The sequence below is a fragment of the Puma concolor genome, chromosome B2 (genome assembly GCF_028749965.1).
Source record: "Puma concolor isolate L17-30 chromosome B2, mPumCon1.1.hap2, whole genome shotgun sequence".
NCBI lineage: Eukaryota > Metazoa > Chordata > Mammalia > Carnivora > Felidae > Puma > Puma concolor.
Genome location: NC_141671.1, coordinates 41,303,729 through 41,327,276, shown reverse-complemented (window position 1 = coordinate 41,327,276; position 23,548 = coordinate 41,303,729). Strand labels below are relative to the sequence as shown.

General features: G+C 49.9%; 1 protein-coding gene across 12 annotated transcripts in view; it reads left to right on the top strand.

The window, feature by feature from the left end:
• Positions 1–23,548, top strand: part of TRERF1 (transcriptional regulating factor 1) — a 212,400-nt gene that overhangs the window by 164,534 nt on the left and 24,318 nt on the right. For 8 of the 12 annotated variants that reach the window (XM_086706859.1, XM_086706856.1, XM_086706862.1 and 5 more), the window contains 9 exons: positions 7,545–9,248; positions 10,709–10,755; positions 11,612–11,762; positions 12,821–13,120; positions 16,554–16,941; positions 17,631–17,697; positions 19,600–19,739; positions 19,872–19,975; positions 21,481–21,556. In XM_086706859.1, the coding sequence (XP_086562985.1) occupies positions 7,803–9,248; positions 10,709–10,755; positions 11,612–11,762; positions 12,821–13,120; positions 16,554–16,941; positions 17,631–17,697; positions 19,600–19,739; positions 19,872–19,975; positions 21,481–21,556 (2,719 nt within the window). In that variant the 5' untranslated portion in view covers positions 7,545–7,802. The remainder of the gene's footprint in view (positions 1–7,544; positions 9,249–10,708; positions 10,756–11,611; positions 11,763–12,820; positions 13,121–16,553; positions 16,942–17,630; positions 17,698–19,599; positions 19,740–19,871; positions 19,976–21,480; positions 21,557–23,548) is intronic. The other 4 variants (XM_086706865.1, XM_086706864.1, XM_086706867.1 and 1 more) reach the window with 2 other exon arrangements.

Genomic DNA, 23,548 nt, shown 5'->3' with positions numbered 1-23,548 from the left:
GTAATTCTGTTTCATTGGTTCGTGCATGAAAAAGCTCCTGGTGCCAGTTATCCAATAGGAAGTGTTTTACATACTGAGCAAGACATTATTAGAAAAATTATTAAGACTTGACTCCTGAGTTGGTATTATGACAATTCTAGGAGATTGACTAATCCACCAAGAAGAACAGTTTCTAGGTGGTAAATGGTATATTTAAAATACCCTTTGATGGGGCGCCTGGGTGACTCGGTGGGTTAAGCGGCCGACTTTGGCTCAGGGCATGATCTCGCAGTCCGTGAGTTCGAGCCCCGTGTTGGGCTCTGTGCTAACAGCTCAGAGCCTAGAGCCTGCTTCGGATTCTGTGTCTCCCTCTATCTCTGCCCCTCCCCTGTTCATGCTCTGTCTCTCTCTGTCTCAAAAATAAATAAACGTTAAAAAAAATTTTTTTAATAAAATAAAATAAAATAAAATAAAATAAAATACCCTTTGACAGGATGCCGAACTGTGGCATGCTACTTGTCTTTGCAGAAGGCATGGAATGGAGGTGGGAGTGTGTACAAGCATTCTTGTGTGAGCATAAAATGTTTCTAGAATACACAGGAATCTGATTGTCCCAAGAGGACTGGGTTGCTCGGTATCTGGGGACAAGGATAGGAGGAGGACTTTTCATGTATACCCTTTTTAAAAATTTTGCTCTAACTTTTCACTTTATTTTCAAGCATTTATTTACTTGGGGTAGTTTTCACTCTTTTGTATACTGTTACACTTCTTGAATTTTGAACCCCTTAAATATAGTTCCTATTTTAAAATATATATATAAATTTGGGGGCCCTGGGTGACTCAGTCGGTTAAGCATCTGACTTCAACTCAGGTCATGATCTCACGGTTCGTGAGTTCAAGCCCCACATCGGGCTCTCTGCTGTCAGCACGGATCCCACTTCAGATCCTCTGTCCCCCTTTCTCTCTGCCCCTCTCCTGCTCATGTTCTTTCTCTCTCTCTCTCTCTCTCTCAAAAATAAACATTTAAAAAAATAAATAAAATATATATAAATTCAATGTAAAATAAATAGCACGTAGTTTTGCTATTACCTCCTTAGGTCTTCTTAGGGAAGTCATTTTCTTCTCTCTTCCATTCCATGTATGATTCTTAAATGCCTGCCGCTGTGAACCAGACACTATTCTGGGCCCAGTAGTAGTTACGTCTGTGGGCCTCAACTTCCATCTGTAATGTGGGCAGACTAGATGACCTTTACAGTGGTCTTCAACTTGAGAGGGCATCAGACTCAACAGGAGGGCCCGTTGAAACACAGACTGCTCCCCCCACCCCACCCCCCGCCAACCAAGTTTCTGATTCAGTGGTCTGGGTGGGGGCCAAGAATTAGCATTCATAACAAGTGCCCGTGTGATGCTTATACAGCTGACCCAGGAATCACAATTTGGGAGCCCACCTCTAACTTTGCAGGGCTCTATACTTGTAAATAAACTACCTTTCCAGTTTTGAAAATATGAGGGAATTAAGGAATAGAATCCTGTAGCTCAGAACACAAAGCAGACACATCAACAGAAGTAAAATTATCTAGCTTCCACCCACGGGGGCACGGTGGAGGGACATGAAATCAGGTCATGGTCAGAATCTGGTGAGTTTCGATAAGTAATTCTTCCTGTGGGAGGTAACGTGGTGCAAAGAAAGCCTTTTGAGGAGGCTTTAGTGGTGAGGTTTAAGCTAGGCAGGGCATTGTGTTATCACCAGGCCTAATGCCCACAGGATAACACTGCTAAAGGTCATTTTAAAGCCCCCACAGTTTATCCCTACCTTACAAATTCAGTCTGATCATTGGTGAGTTCCTGACATGGGCACCTGCACCTGACTTCGTGCTTTTGTGCACACCATTCCCTTGGCTGGAGTACCTTCCTGGTCCTCTCGTCTGCATAAACCTTATTTGGCCATCAAGACCCAGGTGACTCTTACTGTCCTCCATAAGAACTTAACACACACTCAGCCTACACCGAGTGTCTTTTTCTGCCAGCACCAATTCAGTGGGACACTTGATCATTGTCGGGTTTTTTTTTTTTATTCATTCATTCGACAAATATTACCTCTCCTTCAGCAAATCCTTACTGGAGAGCCTACAGTATGCTGGACATTATGGTCGGTTTGGGGAGACATGGTTCCTGCCCTTATAAAGAAAGATCCAGTAATCAAATAATGACACTGGTGGAAGTATAATTACAGGCTGAGAAGAGTGGTTTGAAAGAAAGGAATGTGGTTTTATGAAAATGTATGAGAAATGACCCTGATATTGACTTGTGGTTGGGGTCAGGGTAGACTTCCTTAGGAAATGTAGTCTAAGCTGCGATCTGAAGGATGCTCAGGACATGACTGGATGAAGAGGTTGGGGAAAAGAACAGCTCTCCAAATTAGGGGATTGGGGGGACACCAGCATATGCAAAGACCCTGTGATGGAAGGCAGCATGGCAGCTTCAAGAAACTGAGAGAAGAGGGGTGGGGGAGAGGGGGAAATGGGTGGTGGGCATTGAGGAGGGCATTTGTTGGGGTGAACACTGGGTGTTGTATGTAAGCGATAAACCACGGGAATCTACCCCCAAAACCAAGAGCACACTTTACACACTGTATGTTAGCCAATTTGACAATAAATTATATTTAAAAAAATAAGTAAATAATAGGAAATTTACAATTAGGAAAAAAAAAAAAAAAAGAAACTGAGAGAAGACCAGAGTGGCTTGGAGTGGTGGGATGGGAAGGGGGTAAATAACAAAGAGAAGAGAGATACACCACCAGATTGGGAGAAACTGCAGAGCCTGATTGGCCGTGTTCATGATTTTGATTTTTAACCTAAGAGCACTAGGATGCCATCAAAGGATTTTGAACAGTTATGGGATCAGAGTTATGTTTGAAATGCTCATTCTGCTGCTGCTGTCTGGAGCATGGGCACGACTCAAAGCAGAGAGACCAGTAGGAAGGCTGTTGGGATAGTCTGGAAGACAGACGAGGTGTCTTGGATTAAGGTGATGGTAGGGGAACCAGAGAAAAATGGATACAGTTAAGAGAATATTAGGTAAACTGATAGGTCATGATGGTGATTGGCTAAGGGAGAGGGAGGAGTCAAGGGCAAGAGTTTGGAGGAGCATCCATTTGGGGGAACATGATGTTGACTTGGCATTTGAACATGCAAGTAGAATTTGGGGCAGGCAGTGGGGCTGGGGGTAGTGATTGGGAGTCAGCAAGGTATAGTGGTGAGTGAAGATGTCAAGGGAGAGAGCTTGCTTGAGAAAAGGGGAGGGTGTCTCCCCAGACTGGGTCATAAACCCCTGAAGGAGGGTCACTTCCTATTGGCAACACAGGGGATGTTTCTCTCATTTCTCCCTCTGTTCTGCTCACCATCTTAATTATGTCTCGCCTGGATGCAGTGAGAGCCTACTAATCCATGACTTCTCAAATTTTAATGTGCACACGAATCACTCGAGGGTCTTCATAAAATGCAGATCCTGATTCAGTAGATGTAGGCTGAAGCCTGAGACTGAATGTCTCATAAGCTTCCAGGTGATACGGACCACATTTTGAATGAAGGGAGCCGGTCTCCCTGCTTTAGAAGTTCAGCGCCGTCGCACCCAACATCCTTGTGCCTCTCCTTGGAAGCCTTGGGCAGCCATTCCTGGCCACGTCAGGATCTACTCCAGCTGTCTTTGGCCAACTATGGTTTCCTCCCACTGCTTCCCTTCATCCACCCTTCATTCTACCAAACCAAATCCCTCACTCTGAATTTATCCATCTCTCATCGTTCAGAACGGGACAGAGACCAACTCAGTCTAGCACCTGGTCAGAGGGGGAAACTGACATGGTCTTCCAACTTTTCTGCTTAAAATCCTTCATAAAAGGATGTGGTAGCCATTTGCAACAACATGGATGGAGCTAGAGGGTATTATGCTAAGCGAAATTAGCCAGTCAGAGAAAGACAAATATCATACGACTTCACTCATATGAAGAATTTAAGATACAAAACAGATGAACATAAGGGAAGGGAAGCAAAAGTAATATAAAAACAAGGAGGGGGACAAAACATAAGAGAGTCTTAAACACAGAGAACAAACAGGGTTGCTGGAGGGGTTGTGGGTGAGGGGATGGGCTAACATGGGCAATGGGTATTAAGGAGGGCACTTGTTGGGATGAGCACTGGGTATTAGACATAGGGGATGAATCACTGGAATCTACTCCTGAAATCATTATTGCACTATCTGCTAACTAACTTGGATATAAACTAAAAAATAAATAAGTAAATTTTTAAAGAATATGGTAAATGTAAATAAACCCCTCACACATTTCAGGCTTACATCTACATTTTTTCATCATACATTTGCAGAAGATGCAATTTCCAGTATGTTGCAAACATTGATTATTTTTAAGTAAAACTACTACGTCACTGTTTTAAATTTATCCAGTGGAATCTAAACACCATAGGAATTTGCTACCCACCAGCATCCATTTTTAAAATGCATGAGCGGGGTGCCTGGGTGGCTTAGTCGGTTAAGCATCCGACTTCAGCTCAGGTCACGATCTCGCGGTCCGTGAGTTCGAGCCCCGTGTCAGGCTCTGGGCTGATGGCTCGGAGCCTGGAGCCGGCTTCCAATTCTGTGTCTCCCTCTCTCTCTGCCCCTCCCCTGTTCATGCTCTGTGTCTCTCTCTCAAAAATAAATAAACATTAAAAAAATTTTTTAAAAAAATGCATGAGCATGTTCTTCACTAATAGTGTTCCTTCTTGAAGGAAAATTTCTTCTTGAAATTTTATTTGTTTTACTTCCCCCGTGGCATTTTATCCTAATGGAATATATCTAATATATTTTTATGCTTAAAACTCTTTTGCTTGTTTCCCTATCCTATTTCTCTGTACCAATTGTATATGAAATTAAAACTTTTTTTAATTTCCTGAAATCGTCAAGCGCGACGTATTAAAGTTTTCTTCTGGTTTGAGTTATTGTTAACAGCTATCAATAGGACACAAATGATCAAAACGACATCAACGTATTGCTAACTCAGATAAGTAATGAACAAGCATAAGTAAAATGATACTAAGAATGGTAACACTGGATGACTTTTTAGAATACTTCTTTTTTTTTTTTATTGACTTACAGCAAACACACCTGTGTGTGAGCAGATCGGAGCACACAGCTTGAGTTGTCAGTGTGTGCACGCTCATAACAGCTATCACTCGGTCCAGAAATGAAATACGGCTGGCACTGGGTTATTTCTCCGGTTTGTTTCCATATCCATGGAAGAATATTATATATCGTAGGAGACAGGGGCCAGCTTGATTACATCTCTGTTTTTCATTCATATAGATGTAAGCCCTGAAAACCCTCATTCACATGAACTGACAGAAATGGAAGTTTTGTTCTAAAGCAGGATCACTCAGTTCTTGATCTGCTTCTGAATTATATGCCAGAAATCACCTAGTGATCTATCGCGAACAATTAGATTTTAATTACTTCTATTAGGCCTTCCTAACAACAACAGCAACAGAAGAATTGGAAACCGTCCAGCTTCCAATAAATGATTCACTACTCATTTTAGAGTGGTTATTTTTTTTTTCCTTAGCTTTCTAGGTGTCCTTTTGCATGGGGGGGGGGTGGTTACTGGGGCGATAATAAACCCAGTTAAGGTTTGGGGTGAGGTAAGAAGTTTGTCTTTCTTTTGTAGAGGAAGAGGACTGTTGTGAGAGTGCAGGTATAAAGGTCATCTCGTACCTTCGTCACCGATCAGTTCTAGAAAACAGCTTCTGTGGAAGTTCAAGGATCTAGGAATTGAGTTTTCTCTTAAAACTTTGAGGGGCACCTGACTGGCTCAGTCCGTTGAGCGTCCTACTCTTGATTTCAGCTTAGGTCATGATCCCAGGGTCGTGGGATCAAGACCTATGCCGTGGAGCCTGCTTAAGATACTCTCTCTATCGGGGTGCCTGGGGGGCTCAGTCAGTTAAGGGTCTGACTTTGGCTCATGATCTCACAGTTCGTGAGTTCAAGCCCTTCATCAGGCTCTGTGCTGACAGCTCGGAGCCTGGAACCTGTTTCAGATTCTGTGTCTCCTTCTCTCTCTGTTCCTCCCCTGCTTGTGCTCTGTCTCTCTCTCTCTCTCTCTCTCTCTCTCTCTCTCTCTCTCTCTCCCCCCGCCCCTCCCCCACTTGCACACACTCTTTCTCTCAAATAAAAGTTAAAAAACAAACAAACTTTGATTGCAGTGTAGTGCTTGAAGGTCTTCGTGTCTTGCCAGGGGTTTACATATTCCAGCTAGAAGTCCCCTAAAACATTTTTTTAAAAAGGGCAGGGGGGCACCTGAGTGGCTCAGTCAGTTAAGCATCTGATTTCAGCTCAGGTCATTGACTTCACAGGTCATGAGTCCGAGCCCCACATCGAGCTCTGCTGTCAGTCTGTCAGCGTAGAGCCCACTACGGATCCTCTGCCCTTCCCCCCCATTTGTGCTCTCCCCAAAATAATTATTTTGAAAAAAAGAAAAAGAGAAGTCCCCTATAGAACCTGTGAGACTCACACCGGACTAGACCAGTCTCTCCAAATTCCCTAGTTCATGTTCCTAAGACTTGTCCCACCGTGGCTTTTTCGTGCCAGGTCATCACTGCGCCTACATGTTTCCCTGAGCAGGAACCTCAGAAAGTGGGGAACTGTGTTGAGCTAACAGGCAGACTGGCATGTGCAGTACTCCTCCTTGGAAATGTATCCAGTTCTGTTTCGTATCCAGCATAAGCTTTCTAGTCTATGTTCCCATATCTGTTATTTTTTTTTTAATTTTTTTAAATGTTTATTTTTGAGAGAGAGACAGAGTGCGAGCGGGGCGCGGGGCAGAGAGAAAGAGAGACACAGAATCCGAAGCAGGCTCCAGGCTCCGAGCTGTCAGCACAGAGCCTGACGCGGGGCTCGAACTCGTGAACTGGGAGATCATGACCTGAGCTGAAGTCAGACGCTTAACCAACTGAGCCACCCAGGCGCCCCCCCCCCATATCTGTTATTTTTACCTTTTTATTACATGCATCTCTTTTCTCCTTGTATCATACTTATTCATGTGACCTATCATCACCTTTTCTAACCATAAGCGTCTCAAGAGCTGGCCCACGTCCTAATCATTTCTTGGCATTGTGCTTTACGCTTAGTAGGTGTCCAGTAAGTGTCTGCTGGGCGGAGAAGTTGATAAATGAAGTGTCCTAAACTTCTTCCTATCCCCTGCAGGTCCTAGGATAGTGCTAGGCTTTCAACAGCCGAGTCCCAGAAGAATGGATGAATTAATCAGTGAGCAAAACAATGAATTAACAGATCAATAAACTAATGAGCCATTGAGCAATGGCTTGAAAGGAAGAGAGTTCATGTCTCACATGGGGGTCCAGATCTGCAGAATTAGTGTAAAGGGTGTGCAGTGTATGAAACAGGCTATTTCTAATCAAGTCTCCTGTTTTGTATTTAATTCTGTAACTGGTCGTGGTAGATGTAATTGCTCTCGCAGAGCATCCAAGTAAATCCTGTCCTGTGCTTTGCATCTTGTCTTGCAGGTGTGAGCGTCATCTCTTCGCCACGGTGGTGTTTGGTCCATACCTCAGCCCGGGTGAGGATGTAAAACCCCCCGCTCTGCACATGAGTGGTACAGGCCAACAGGAACATCTGGCTGCAACCACGTCCACAGACATGTCAGCCGTGGAATAGTGTGGACGCCTCCTCTCAGCTTCTCAGGGTTTCAGTCCTTTTGGGTTTGTCTCATTGACCTTTTTTTATGGTTTTGTGGCTGGACGTTCACGACCAAGGCAGGCGCCATGGGGGATCAGCAACTATACAAGACCAATCACGTGGCCCACAGCGGTGAGAACCTTTTCTACCAACAGCCACCACTTGGCATCCACGGCGGGCTGAACCACAACTATGGGAATACAGTCGCCGGGGCTGGAATGGATGCCCCTCAGGCATCGCCCATCTCCCCCCACTTCCCTCAAGATACTCGGGATGGTCTAGGCTTGCCTGTTGGTTCCAAAAACCTTGGCCAAGTAGATACCTCGAGGCAGGGAGGGTGGGGAAGTCATACAGGACCCGGAAACCACGTCCAGCTCCGTGGCGGCCTGACCAACTCAAACATGATGTGGGGGACACCGGCCCAGGCTGAGGCCACCGATGGCTACCAATATACCTACTCCCAGGCCAGCGAGATCCGGACCCAGAAACTCACCAGCGGTGTCCTGCACAAGCTAGACTCCTTCACCCAGGTGTTCGCCAACCAGAACCTGCGAATTCAGGTCAACAATATGGCCCAGGTGCTGCACACCCAGTCGGCAGTGATGGACGGAGGCCCTGACAGTGCCCTCCGCCAGTTGCTGGCCCAGAAACCCGTGGAGCCCCCAGTACCGGCTATTTCTTCTCGCTACCAGCAGGTGCCCCAGCAGGCTCACCCTGGTTTCGCTGGCGGGCTGTCTAAATCAACTCTCCAGGTAGGGCCGCACCCTAGCCAAGGGCATCTGTATTATGACTACCAGCAGCCACTGGCGCAGATGCCAGTGCAAGGCGGACAGCCACTGCAGGCCCCACAGATGCTGTCCCAGCACGTGCCACAGATGCAACAGCACCAGTATTACCCGCAGCCGCAACAGCAGCAAGCCGGGCAGCAGCAGATGGCCATGCAAGAAATGCAGCAGCAGCAGCAGCAGCAACAGCAGCAGCAGATTCGCCCAGCACAGCCTCAGCAGCCGCAGCAGCAGCTGCAGCTACAGCAGCGGCAGGGTTCCATGCAGATACCTCAGTATTACCCATCCCAGCCCGTGATGCAGCACTTGCAAGAGCAGCAGCAGCAGCAGCAGCAGCAGATGCACCTACAGCCCCCTTCTTATCACAGGGACCCCCACCCGTACGCCCCAGAGCAGGCGCACGCCGTCCAGCTGATTCAGCTGGGCTCCATGCCCCAGTACTACTACCAGGAGCCCCAGCAGCCCTACAGCCACCCCCTCTGCCCACAGAGCCACCTGCCCCAGCACCAGCAGCGCGAGGACGGTCAGCCCAAGACTTACCCAAGCGACAGGCAGGCCCCGGCCATGCTGAGCTCCCACGGCGACCTGGGGCCTCCTGAGGCAGGAATGGGAGACCCGGCCAGCTCGGACCTGAGCCGGCTCAGCAGTGCCCTCCCTCATCGGCCACTCCTGTCCCCCGGCGGGATCCACCTCAACAATATGGGGCCTCAGCACCAGCAGCTGTCTCCCAGTGCCCTGTGGCCCCAGGTATTCCCATGGGGGGAGTTTCTCTTGGTATCTCGGGGTGCTGCAGGGCCAGCCAGGGCTGAGTGTGTGCGGAGCCCCGTCCTCTCTGCCGCCACTCCAGGGCCTTTTGTTCTTTTTTTATTACCCCACGAACGTTAACCTACGTGTGCCAGGTGAGATCCAGGCCAGGCATGTGGAATACAAAATCAATTTCAACTCAGTCCTTGTGACAGAGGTGGCCAAAATACCACGGGAGGTCCCGGATGATGTATGTAGCAGTCAAGGCCTGAGTCAAGGGTCCAGGGATAATCCAGCAGGGGTGTCTGGCCCCCTTCGATCTGAATCCTCAGGGAATTCCTTGTGAAATTGTTTCCCCTTTGGGAAGGAGACCACGTTATGACAGCATTGCTCAAAGTATATCGCTCTGAAGAGAACTACCATAGAACGTTTAATAGATATGGCTGGGGGGATGGGTTCTCCAGATGAATAAATGTGGCGGCAGGGGTGGGGGGGTTCTTAAAGTGAGTCAAGTTGTAGTGCTGAGGGGCTTCTCAGAGCCTTTAACAGGCCCATGTGCGCTGTGAATGTCCCAGAGGGAATACCTCCTGTAGCTTCAGAGATGAAAATCTTAGCCGCCCTCAGGATCCAGGCAGTTAAACTGAGTAAGCAAAATGACTTGTCAGGAGACCATCAGGGATGGCGCCAGCTGTGCTGGCCTGGAGGACAAATGCCCCATCTCTTGGCATTCTTATTCAGGACTTTTCAAATCGGTCTAGCCAAACAAAAACTGTCTGCAGGCCTGTGGGCCGCTGTTGCTAACCTTTGATAGTTTCCCAAATGGATTTGCCGTAAAACGGCCCCCTGTGTGCTGGGCACTACTCATGCCTTGGTATGTTCCAGATGCTACACCCATGTGACAACAGGTTCACAGGAGAAGGGAGCCTTGAATGGGACCAGGATAGGTGGAGAGAGGGCTCTGATGGAGGTTGGAGGCTGGAGATGAACTTCCCTTGACCCTGTCTTGTTTGGCACTCAGGCCCAGTGGTAACTGAGAGCCTTTCTGAATATAAGAATAAGGTGACATGGCCAAAGCTGACCTGACCAGCAGGCGGCCTCCGGGCATGCTGCTGTGTCATCCAGCTCTCTGTTCCATATCTCTCTTGGGAATGGAGCCTGTCTGTGCACAGAGTGGTGGACAGGGAGAACAGGAAGGAACAAGGTGGGGGACAGTCCTGATGGGCTGGTGGCTGGTGGCGGCTCCCGGAATGGGCATGGTCCTGCGTTGCGGGGCTGGGGAAAGCAAGGGAAAGAAGTGTCAGGTGCACCCAGCATCCAGACATGAACTGCTGGCCCCTGTGAGCTCAGGAAGCATTCTAGAAGCGCAGACCCTGGGGGTCCCTCAGCTCAAAGACTCCTTCCATCAAAAACACACTTTTTTCTCTTTCTTTTTTCTTCCGGTGTCGTGCATGGCTCAAAATTAGATGCATCTACCTGATGGCAGAGCCCAGCCAGGGTCCCCCGAGTCAAGGTAGGATTGATGCAACGAGGCATGTGGGCATTTGGGGAGACTGGGAGGTTTTCCGGGATTGTCTCTCGAGATTCATTTTCCAAGTCAATTACTCAAAGAGGTTTGTAGGAATAATAATAGCAACTATTGTGTTTGAGCACTTACCATGTGGTAGGCACTCTATATTTTGTGTGATAAAGCCACTCAGTGAGGGTAGGTAGGATTACCATGTGCCTAGCACATAGTAAGCACTCCGCCATTGTTAGCTTTATTACTATGACTTTACAGAAGAGAAAACAGGCTCAGAGAGCTTAGAGTTGTATGGCAAGTAAGTGGCAATGCTGGGATGGACTCAAAGGCCATGTTCTGTCCACTGTTCATTCGGTCAGTATTTAGTGAGTACCTACCATGTGCTGGGCATAGAGCTAAGCTTTGAGAACGCAGCAGTGAATAGTACAGACTTGCTCCCCTCATCATGGGCATGGTAAATACTGTTCCAGAACCTGAGAAACTGCTAAGTCTGGAGCCTGAACCAGAGGACTTAGACACGTGTCTCTAAGGGAAGGCTTCTGGAATAGGCGGCCCAAGCTGACCCTAGAAAGGTGATTGGTCAGAGGAGGAAAAAACCCAGCACTTGACGGCCTAGAACGAAGCAGGTTTTGTTCAACTCTTGCACGGTTTTGAGCAAGCCCTTTCCCACTCTTGAGCCTCAGTTTTCCTTCTGTAAATTTGGCTTAGTTTGGGACAGTACACGTGGGGCCCTGGGAGCACTAGATAAATGAAATGGGTTCATTGTGGGGTGTGAGGTCTTGTGATAAGTCGTTCTTCCTCTTTCTCAACGTGTGTGTCCTCTTCGTTTGGCCCTACCCTTGAGCAGTGGCCAACCAAAAGGAGTGTTTGGGGAGCAGTTTGATGCCAAGAACAAATTGACGTGCTCCATCTGCCTGAAGGAATTCAAGAGCCTGCCTGCCCTGAATGGCCACATGCGGTCCCACGGGGGAATGAGAGCCTCCCCCAGCCTCAAACAGGTTAGCAGGAGCCAGCCCCCCAGCCCTTCCCAGGCCATGTGCTGCTTGCTTTGCTTTGCTGCTGTCAGACAGAGAGTGATGTGAACCCCACGCGGGTACCTGGGGAGGCACAGTCCTTCCCTGACGGGAGTGCTTAAGCTTTGACGCTAGGAGCCGGCCAGGTCAAACAGACCCCGCTTGCACCAGTTCCATGAACAAGGGTCAAAATCAGAGGGACTAGAAGTCTTTTTTAGGAGATCCCAGTCTCCCCACCTCCTAGAAAAGACAGCAAAAGAAAACATGTAGATTTTTAACTTCTGCTGCTTGAAGCACCCAAGACCAGCGTTCTCTTGGGCCTTCCAAATTAGTAGCCAATGGCCCCGGGAAAGCTAACGTGACCTTCAGGCTCTCAGCCAGCATTTTCTATTCATTAGTGCACACTAGCGTTAGGCTGTAGCAATGGAAGGTCTTTAAATACGCTCAGGAGTATCCAGGGAGGATATCCATGTGGTGAACTATCCGTGCGGTTTTAGAGTTAGATTAAAATCCGATGAAGAATTTCTTAAATTCTTTGGATATTATTGATCTGAATTTAAGTCTGTGGGATTAACTCTCTGTTCTCCAAAATTTTGGCCCACCCAGGTCACTTCCATTGCCTGACCATACCAGATAAAAGAGCTTTGTCTTCCATTTGCCAGATGAGTAAACTGAGGCCCATAGAATTAAAAGGTCCTACACAAGAGCTTATGTGTTCTGTTTTGTGCCTGATCACCAGTCCATATTCTTTTCTTTAAAAGCAGTGACAACAGATGTTTAATATCTGTTTTAATTATGCGAGTGATAACAGTCTAGATTTTTTAAATGTAGAAAATAGAATTGCATGGCCTTGTCCACTGCCAACTGGCATCACTTGAGCAAGGGACTCAGGGCCTTGCATCCTGAGTGCACCACCCTGCAGTGGTTCTCTGTCACCCACGCATGATGTACTAAAACATTTCGAAAAAGGCAAAGTGCATCCCCCCCACCCCCTTGGGAAGGCTGCTCTCAGCCCAGGATCAAAGCCTTTATTGTCTGTGTAGGAGGAAGGAGAGAAGGCCCTGCCGCCTCAGCCCCAGCCGCCACTGCCTCCGCCTCCGCCGCCACCGCAGCTCCCTCCCGAGGCAGAAAGCCTCACGCCTATGGTCATGCCCGTGTCTGTCCCTGTCAAGCTTCTCCCGCCCAAGCCAGGCTCTCAGGGCTTCGCCAACAGCATCGTTGCCGCCCCCTCCACCAGAGACAAGCCAGCCAGCTCGATGTCGGACGACGAGATGCCCGTGCTCGTGAGGATGACCCTTTCTCCCCCACACTCACCCCAAGGGGCTGCCCCCCACCCGCCTGCTGTGAGTTGCTGCCCTGCCCCGCCCGTCTGGGGTGGGAACATCCCTTTGCTTTCCTGGAGATGGGGCAGCTCTTCCAGGGTCACTTGCCTGAGCTCCAATGTGGCTTGGCCTCTCAGGTTGAGCACCACCCCCCGCCCCCGCAATCATGGCTGCCTTGGGAATCCCATCTTTGTCCACACTGGCTGCTACCCAGGCAAATTGTCTGTTACTCTACCAGGCGAATTGTCTGGGTTAGATTCTGAGAGACCCGAAAGGGTTCCAAGATTAAAACAAAGATGATAACTCAGCTGGTAATCACAGCTATTAAAATACAGAAATACTATCCCAAGTAATAAAAAGCTGTTGCTCAGGGCCCTGGCTCCTCCTTCGAGATCTTCGAGCCTCCTCAAATTCAGAAGTCAAAGATGTAACCCCTGGCACAACAGAACCTCCACACAGCAGCCCTGGCATCCGTTCTGATGGCCAGCCTAACCAGATGCTTGATATTTTCGGTATCACACCTGCATAAATATCCTGGGAAGATATTTACTAAGGTTCCCAAAATAATTCCACTGAAAGGCACCCACCCCCAATCCCAGGAAAGCAAAGAGATTTGTGTTTCTCGCTCACTGTTAAATTCTCCTTCTCTCTCAAATTCCAATTGCTTCACCCAAGCAGCTTAGCGTGGCTCTGGGGCAGAGATCTCTGTCTCCGTCTCTCTCTCTCTCGCTCTCATTCGATCTCTTCCCCCCCCCAACTTCCTTCCTTCTCTCCCTCCTTCGTTCTTTCTCTCTTCCTTCCTTCTTCCCTTTTTCCCTCCCCTAGGGAATCTGTAACCCACATGGTTGACAACATCAGACTTGTGTATGCTGGGTCACATTTGTCCTCAGAGAAGAGGTGGCTGCTGGGATCCCAGGTGGCATGAGGGTGGAGGTTGGGCCATAATAGGGGTAGGGAGAATAATGAAGAGAACTAGAAAGGGCCAGAAAGAATATTCTTTGTTCTCTGTGTAATACCAAGGCCTCAGAAGAGGAGAAGCTAATGGGGAGCCTCTGGGGGTGAGGGTTCTCATAAACCAGAAGGACTTGGAGGCCAGCAACAGGCAGAAAGATGAAATGACAGAGCCGGGCTCCCCCTTTGCCCAGGGAAGTTCCTGATTTGGTAGGAGGGACACGGTTGCTACCCCTAGAGAAGTGTCAGCCTGAAGCTGGACACAGTAAGATGCCTAGTCACATGGGGATCAGAGCCCCACGCAGCACCCCCTGCTCCAATTCAGACAGTGAGAGAAAAGCCAGGGCAGAGAAGAAACCGTGATCCCCTGCATGTGGCTGGACGGGAGCACCCCTGGGCAGCTAAAGTAACCAGGGGGCTGGGGAGGTGCGAGGGAGTTTGGTATGAGTTTGCTCAGCAGATCACCATGAGGACAGTTCTGAGCAGGGTTTTAAAGGCATTGATGGAGCTGGCTGTGTGGAAAAGGTGAGAGAGAACTCATGAGTAAGGAGATACGCTGAAGAAGAAGCATGTAGCTGGGATTGAGTGAACACAAGCAAGGTCCTGACACTTGACTTAAAGAAATTAAAATATCTCGGGAGGACCCCTGAGTTCTAATCCCCACTCTGCTACTAGCCAGCTGGGGATGCAGGCAAATGAAACCCTCCCCCTCACGGAGCCTGGGTTTCCCCCCTGAGCTTGGGTTTGGACTCATCATCTCCCTGTTCTGGGGGAGCTTTTAAAACCTCTGTGAGTGGTCCCGCCTCCAGAGTCTGAATAGATTGGTGGAAGTGGAACCCTGCAAATGCTTCCTGTCAAGTGACATCCAGGTCTGACATTCTGGGTGGCTTCTCTTGCCCAGGTTCTCAGAGCCTTGCCTGGAGTTGAGAGTTGGAGTGACAGGACCAGAGGCTCAAGTAGAGGGAGCCCAAAAGGGACCTTTGACCCTGTGATCAGAGGTCTGGATTCCGGTGCAGGGTTGAAGTCATGCAAGGTCTGCATGTGCTCAGATGGCCTCATCAGTTACCCAGGATCAGGATATATAAAGCCTTAGGATTGCTTCCCAACTTGGGGGGCATAGATGTCCTCTCCCCATTCTCCTCAGACCTCTTTCTCCGCCTCAGCCTTAGATGGTGAGGAGCCCTCTGGTGGGGAGAGGAGACAGGTTGTGGCACTCTGGCCTAAGGAGAGCCCCCCCTGGGGGTGAGCTGGGAGGCTGAGCCGGAGGGGGGCGGGGCTCTGCCCCCTCTTCTTTCCTCACCTCTCAGTTTCTCTGGACTTCCTTCCCAGGGGCTGGGATAGCACTCCCGAAGACAGTGAAACTAAGGGACAAACAGGAGGGGTGGCAGTGGGAGCCCAGAGCTGAGGGGTGACTGGAGCATGTCAATGGCCTGGAGGCAGCTGGTCACATGACCATGGCCAGCCCTTCCCATCACCCCTTGCTGCCTCCTACTCAGATGCTACCCTAGACACAGGAATTGCCAGGAACTACAGCTGTGACAGGCACTGGCCTGCAGGGCCTGGGAGGGTGCCACAGACTGTCCAGAACTTTTCTGCAGGTATCCCCACTGCCTCTCCCAACCCCACTGCGTGGCCTCCCCAGCCACACCCAGCTCTGGGTTCTTCTGGGCCGATGCTGGCACACAACCCACGTCTGTTTCTGTTTGGCTTTGGCATGCCCTGCTTATCTATTTGTGTGCATATGTTTACTTATTAGTATATATGTATCCACGTGGCAGATCTTCCTTCCAGACTATGCTTGGTGCCGCTGCCATAAAATAAACGAACGCTGCTGACAGGAAGCAACACAGGAGAAAGGCTTGCTGCAAATGAGCTACCAGGCCTGGGAGCATAGTGAGGGGTGGTGAGGGGGGAGCTCGACCAAATCCATTTTTAGGAGAGCAGAGGGCCTTAAAGACCATAGATGGCTCTCCCTCAGCTCGTTACCTCGCAGGAGAGCCTGGTGTGTGGGTCACTGGCCCTGGGAGCCTTGGTTAGGCCTGTGCCCCTCGCCGCAGCCTCTGCCCAGCTTCCCTGCGTGGATTATTCTTGTCCCCTTCTCAGAACATGTGTTATCTGTCCCCGATGTCTGTCCCCTGGGAGCGGTGGGGAATTAAAGGGCCCACTCAGGCTGGATTCCGCTCACCAGATGGGAATGCAGTGATAAGCAATAAAGAATGTGAATTTATTCTTTCTTGCCCACCCACCATTCCTACCACCCCCATCCCCAGACATTAGGGATTTCCTCCCAACCCAGAGTTTTCTCCCCGGTCAAGCCACGGAACTCGCCCTGTGGGAAACGGATGGGGCTGCTTTTCAAGGGAGGGGATGCGGGGGAGGGGGGACGGCGGACAAGTGGACAGGCAGCCCCCCGTTAGCGCGGAGGGTCCCCTTCCCTCAACCTGTGGAAACGGCCTGCGGGGAAGGCCTGAGTGTTCGAACGGGCCCATTCTTTCCGTTCCAGGAAATTCCCAAGAAGCATCAGCCGGCCCCGGCCAAAGCCGAGGAACCCCTCAGGACGTTGCCGGAGAAGAAGAAGTTCCGGCACCGGCCCGAGCCGCTCTTCATCCCGCCACCGCCCTCCTACCCCGCCAACCCCGCCGCCGCCTCCTACTCGGGCGCCACCCTCTACCAGAGCCAGCTGCGCTCCCCGCGCGTCCTCGGGGAGCACCTGCTCCTGGACCCCGCCCACGAGCTGCCCCCCTACACGCCCCCGCCCATGCTGAGCCCGGTGCGCCAGGGCTCGGGGCTCTTCAGCAACGTCCTCATCTCGGGCCACGGCCCCGGCGCCCACCCTCAGCTGCCCCTCACGCCCCTGACGCCCACGCCGCGGGTGCTGCTGTGCCGCTCCAGTGAGTCCCCGCCGCCCCTCGGGGCCTGGCCCTGCCGGGTCCTCGCCGCTGCGGGAGGGGCTCCCATCCTGCCGTGGGGGCGCATGTACCCCACCAGCTTTTGCCGTGGCCCCGCTCCATGCAGCACGCCCTGGGCCGGGTGCCAGAGGTAGAATAAGTGTGCGGTGCTTACCCTCGAGGCAATCCCAGTCCAGCTGGGGAGACCCCAAAGCCGTGATTACGGTCTCTTTGGCCTAAGCGGGTGGTTCAAGTGTGCACACGCTGCCTGAGCCTGTGCCGTGGATAATCGTCTGAGGCACCCCCGCATCATTGTACTAAGTAGATCTACGAATGGGGTTAGGTAGTATTTGCAAGGCCAGGCTTCCGCATTTTCTGAACATGCTGTGTAAAGATCAAGCACCGAGAGCCCGGTAGCCAGTATGTCTTTCTAGGGTGTGAATGGCTTCCTAGAAACAGTGAGCTTGGCAGACCAGAGTGGGGCCGCTGGCTTCCTACCCTGTGTGAGAAATGAGTAACCCTAAGCCATTTAACACCACACACCAGCCAGTTCCTTGGAAACTGCAGGGGGTAACTCTGGCATGGGTTGGGCGCGAGAGGGGTCCCAGTATGACTGTTTAGGTCGCTGCTCATTTGCTTCAGTCTCTTCGGTACCATTTCTTGTTGACCGTTACTCTGGTTTTGTGCTTCAGACAGCATTGATGGCAGCAACGTGACAGTCACCCCAGGGCCTGGAGAGCAGACCATTGATGTTGAACCGTAAGAAAAAGCCAATTTTATTTTTAATGCTTTTTTTTTTTTTTTAATTTTTTTGACGTTTATTTATTTCTGAGACAGAGAGACAGAGCATGAGCAGGGGAGGGGCAGAGAGAGAGAGGGAGACACAGAATCTGAAATAGGCTCCAGGCTCTGAGCTGTCTGCACAGAGCCCGATGCGGGGCTCGAACCCACGGACCGCAGGATCATGACCTGAGCTGAAGTCGGAAGCTTAACCGACGGAGCCACCCAGGTGCCCTTAATGTTTATTTATTTTTGAGAGAGAGAGAGAGAGAGACCGGGTCCATTGATGTTGAACCGTAAGAAAAAGCCAATTTTATTTTTAATGTTTATTTATTTTTGAGAGAGGGAGAGTCAGGGTGTGAGCAGGGGAAGGGCAGAGAGAGGACGACACAGAGTCTGAAGCAGTCTCCAGACTCTGAGTTGTCAGCAGAGCCCGATGTGGGGCTCAAACCCATGAACCGCAAGATTATGACCCGAGCTGAAGTTGGACCTTTAACCGACTGAGCCACCCAGGCACCCCCCAGTTTTTTTTATTTTTTATTTTTTGTTTTAGAGAGAGAGTGTGTGCGTGTGTGCACAAGCGGGAGGAGCAGAGTGAGAGAATCTTAAGCAGGCTCCATGATCAGCGAGAAGCCAGACACAGGACTTGATCCCGTGACCCTGGGATCATGACCTGAGCTGAAATCAAGAATCAGATGCTCAACTGACTGAGGATGAGGAACTTTTTTTTTTTTTTTAAGTTTATTTATTTATTTATTTATTTTGAGAGAGAGAGAGAGAGATGGGCAGAGAGAATCCCAGGCAGGCTCTGCACTGTCAGCACAGAGCCCGATGCGGGCCTGGACCCACAAACCACGAGATCATGACCTGAGCTGTTCAACCGACTCAGCCACCCAGGCACCCCAAGGATAAGGAACTTTGAGAAGTACCACTTAATGAGAAGTTGTAGAAATTATAGGATCATGCTGTTTCTCAAGTACTGGTGTTTCAAGGCTTTTGCCAAAGACTAACTGCATAATAAAAGCATGAAGCCCTGTATTCACTAGCTCTGAACCTCGTGTCTCTATCTCCGGCTGTATGAGCCAGTTGGGTTGTGGCCACATGCTTGCACATCCCCAGTGACATTGAGGCAGCCCTCTCAGGGTGCCCAGCTCTCTACAAGGCTCCATCCAAATGCCCTTGCTTTCCCATCCCCTCCCTAAGATTTTTGGCTGGTCGTCCAAACAGGCTTGTTGAGTACTTAAGTTGTGGGGTGGGTGGTGGGGGGTATAATGGAAGAGAAAGGTGCTGTTTTCATAGATGAGCACAGAACGTACCAGGCGGTGGCATGGTGAATACACTGAGTCAGGAATCAGAAAACCGGAGTTCCAACCCCATTTTGTTACTTGACCTTGATCAAGTTAACCTTTCTAGGCTTTAGTTAACTCACCTATTAAGTGGGAATAATTGTCACTGCCTTGCTTACCTCACAGGCGTTTGTGAGATTCACATGGGATAATTTAGGTGAAAGTGGTGTGAGAGGGATAACAGATGTCACCAGCACATTGTATTTGTTCCATTTTTCCTGGTTAAATGGTGCCATCGGCCATACTCTGGGCAGCTGTTGCCTTGCAATTAGCACCCTCCCTGTCTCAGTTACAGCATGCTGTGACGATCCAGGCGGGCTTCTCCCCTGCTCCCTGCAGTATCTCTTCCCGATCTTAAAGCTGTTCCTCATCCCGGTGAAAAGGCCATGCCTGGAATCTTAGGATCACACAGTGAGGAAATGCCCCTGCATTCTTCCTGCAGAAGGAATTGGTTTCCTTCTTTTTCAAGTTCCTGACAATTGCTCTTGAGCTCAGATTGAAGACCACTCTGTTGTTTTCCTTCTTGTCATTAAAGACGCATCAACATTGGCTTGAGGTTCCAAGCAGAGATCCCAGAACTTCAGGATGTCTCCGCCTTGGCCCGGGACACACACAAGGCCACACTGGTATGGAAGCCCTGGCCAGAGCTGGAAAACCATGACCTCCAGCAAAGAGGTATTGGCCCATGGGAAGAAGTGGGTGGGAAAGGCTTGATCCTCTTGCAGGGGTCTCTGACTCCAGGATCGTTCTGTTTGTCCATGAGACTGAGCTGTCTCTGATGCAGTGACTTCTCATTGTTCCCATCAGTGGAGAATCTCCTGAATTTATGCTGTTCGAGTGCGTTGCCTGGTGGAGGGACCAATTCTGAATTTGCTTTGCACTCTCTCTTCGAGGCCAAAGGTGATGTGATGGTAAGGAACCGTGGAAAGAGGGTTCACAGTTAACATTCTTCGTGTCAGAATTCTGGAAAGTATTTTCCTGAGTTTGTGTTGTCCCACATACCATAAAACCAGTTGCTAAGATCATGACCAGTCAACATGCCACCATGTTCCTTAGCTCGTTGAGTAGGTGAGGACTTAAAGCCTTCGGGGGGGACCTGCGGTTGGACTTCTGCTTAGACATCTGTTCCTAAGTAATAATTATGGTCACATCTGTCTAGAGAAATGAGAATTTCGTTTCAGCAGTCTTATAATTCCCATCAGAAAACTGGCCTCCGGTGATGGGAGGTAGAAAGCCTTACTGAAACAAGACGTGACCTATTATGCCCTGCTGATTCTTCTTCCCTCCTATGGAGTCAGCCAGTTTGGTGTTCATAGAACTGTTTTCTCCCCTAACCAAAGTGAAATGTCGCCTGTGCACCAACTGGTGTCATTCTTCCCCCTTTCGCACAGGTCTTTGGTGTCCCCAAACCAGCACTTTGGTGCCATTTTCCTAGGATCCAGAGCTGTTTGCCTGCTCCCCCACCCCCGGATTCCTGGCAAGAGCACTCCGTCACTAACCTGTTTCCCCTTTAGTAAACACAGCGTTTTCGTACCAGATCTAGCCTCCTCCTTCTTGATTTTATGAAAGTGTGCAAGTAAACAAATGTCCCAGTCCTGTCTTCTCTTGAGATTATTGGTAGCCTTCGAGGATTTTCTAGAATGTTAGAGAACTCTCCTTAATCCTTTAAGCTAAGTGTGGCAGTAAAGCACTACTTGAACTTTCCACGTGCACACAAATGACTTGGGTCATCTTGTTAAAATGCAGACTCTTATTCAGCAATTCTCAGGGCAGGGCCCAAGGTTCTGCATTTGTGACCAGCTCCGAGGGGAGATGCCTGTGCTGCTGGTCCACAGACCACACTTAGAGAAGCAAGATTGTAGACCTTGGCTCTGCCCCTAACCCATCTACTGTCCAACTCGATGTGCACCATTTTTTTAAAAAGTCAACAAGGCTAAAGGAGGCATATTTCTAGGCTTCTCTGGAAAGACAGTGTGTAGTACAGTTATTACTAATAAAACTGTTTATGTTAAGTTGTAATTGAAACATGATTTTTCTGCAAAAACAGTTCCAAACCACCCACTCATTTCTGTGGAGCCTCTCCCCCGAGATTCAGTCTCCATTCAGAGGAGGCCCCACCACCTCTCAGAGGCCAGGGCCTTCACCAAGGAGGGAGCGGGGTCTCGACCACCGCCTGTATTTTTTTCTGACATGACCAACTGGCCGCAGGCACGGGCTGGGGGAGATGTTCGAGTGGTGAGCCCTGTGGGGCGCTGGCCTGAAAGGGAGCCTCAGGGGAGTCTCCCTCTGGGTTTCCTTCTGGCACCCCAGCTCCTGCCTCTGCAATGCTGACTCCTTTTCCCTCTTAGGTAATGGCCTTCCTAGGACACACAGCCCCGTTACTGACTTTCGCCTTTTCTCTCCCATGGGTCTGCAGGCTGCTCTGGAAATGCTGCTGCTGCGGAAGCCAGTCAGGTTAAAATGTCATCCTTTAGCAAATTACCACTATGCCGGTAGGTCGCCAGGAGCCTTGTGCCCCATTGCTTCCTGAGAGCGGGCTCTTTGCATGTGTGGTGGTGTCGCTTTTTAATAATAAGATAGACCAGTCCTGTCCTAATCGCCACTCGTGAGCTCAAGGCCCCCTGGGACGCTGCTGGCGGGACAGCTGTGTCTGTTGGCTGTTTGTCTAGGCTTGGCCCCGCGTGGTTGTGCCAAGGGCTGGGTGATAGTGGTCAGTGCCTGCACGTGGGCGGTGAGACTGGTGTACTGGGGAAAGGAACCACAGAGGGGACAGCACGGAGACAACCACACTCAGCAGCCCCTCAGCTTTGGAATCTGTAGACGTGGGTTCACATCTTGCCTTCTGGAACCTTGGCTTCCTCGCCCATGAAATGGGGCTCCTACTGCGTCCCTTGTAGCATTTTTTGTGACAGTTAGAGATAGTAGGTGTAGCGCAATGCATGGCACGTTCTAGTAGCTCTTGTTAGTCATCTATTAATTATTGTTTGCTGTGTACGAGAAACTGTGCTAAGTGCTAAGATGAAACAGTGACTATGACAGATATAGACAGAGTCCTGCCTCATGTAGTTTGGGGGTCTGAGGAGGAAGCAGTCGTTCAATAACAGATCACACTCGTGGCAGGAGAAAGCTACTATAAATATGCATATACGGTACATGTGCACACACGTGCGTGCATATGCACGTGTGTATGCAGGTACAGGTAATACGCACATTACAGGCACATATACGGAGTGTGTCCTCTGAGGGTATGGGTTAATGATGGCATCACCAATAACAGGGGAAGGAGAAAACACGTTTGAGAGTTGAGTGTAGTGAGAATCGTGAGGAGAGAAGGCAACAGATGGCTGGGGGGCCTGCGGTGACAAAACGAAGCTGAAGTCCACATCTTAATTTCCGGTATCTGGTAGACCCATCCATTCCGGGGGTCTCCACGAACCTGCCTGGGTTCTCTATTTCAGAGGGGGCTGAATCCTCTAATACTCCCTTGATAATCATTTGAAGGTTCCTTTAGAGCTTTGGCCAGACCCTGCATAGTTAGGTGCTAAGTCCTTAAGTGGGCTTGGGGACCTAGTCATACCTTTTCTAGTCCTTGGTCCCAGTGGCCAGATGTGGCCTAAGGTGAGGGCTGCTTTACATACCAGCACATTCTTGATGGGCCTGCCCCTGCCCCCCAGCCACCTATGCCCACCACCTTTTGCCTCACTCAATGTGCTTCTCCCGTGAGCCGGCCTTCCTGCCTGTCATCGAAGCGGGGAGTGGCCTCAGAAGCCACCCACCTGAGCACAGACAGCCCTGGATGTCCGCCTGTGGATCACTGTCAGCACACAGGCCGCTACTGGAACTAGACAAGCACAAAATGGACACACGGATAAGAAATCCATCATTTAATTGGGGCCTAAATGAGCCAGTTTCTTAATATTGTCTCCATCATTTCCTGCCTGGTGTCTGCCCCAAGTGTGGGTAGGAAGATGTGGGAGTTGTCTCTAATCTGCCATGGAAACAATTCAATCCTCTTAATTCCCAGCGTCATCTGCTGCCCATTAAACCCTGACAGGCTCTCCAGCCTCCTGGAGCCTGTCTCAAGCTTCTTTATATAGTGGGCGAGATGGTTGATGACAGGGAGCTTCCCAACCATCTGCTGCGACTGCCCTCAGCCCTCAGGGTGACCGGGATGGCCGTCACCTCTGGGCTGGGGCAGCTCCAGCTGTGAGCAACCTCATCTGAGACCCAAATCCCCTCCAGTTCTCCCCAGCGTACTAAGCAAGCATTACATTGTTTTATGTGTGTCATGACATAATAAAATTTGGAAAGCTACGGACTAGAGGCCACCCCCAACCCGTGAACAAAACAAAACAAAAACACTAAGATAATAGTAAGAATTTTGAAACTGGAAGCCCCTCAGCTCTGCTAAGATTACTGATCTTTTGGGGTCCCTAGCTAACGTGTTCCCCATCCACGGCCTCCTTCCCCCACAGGCAGACCAG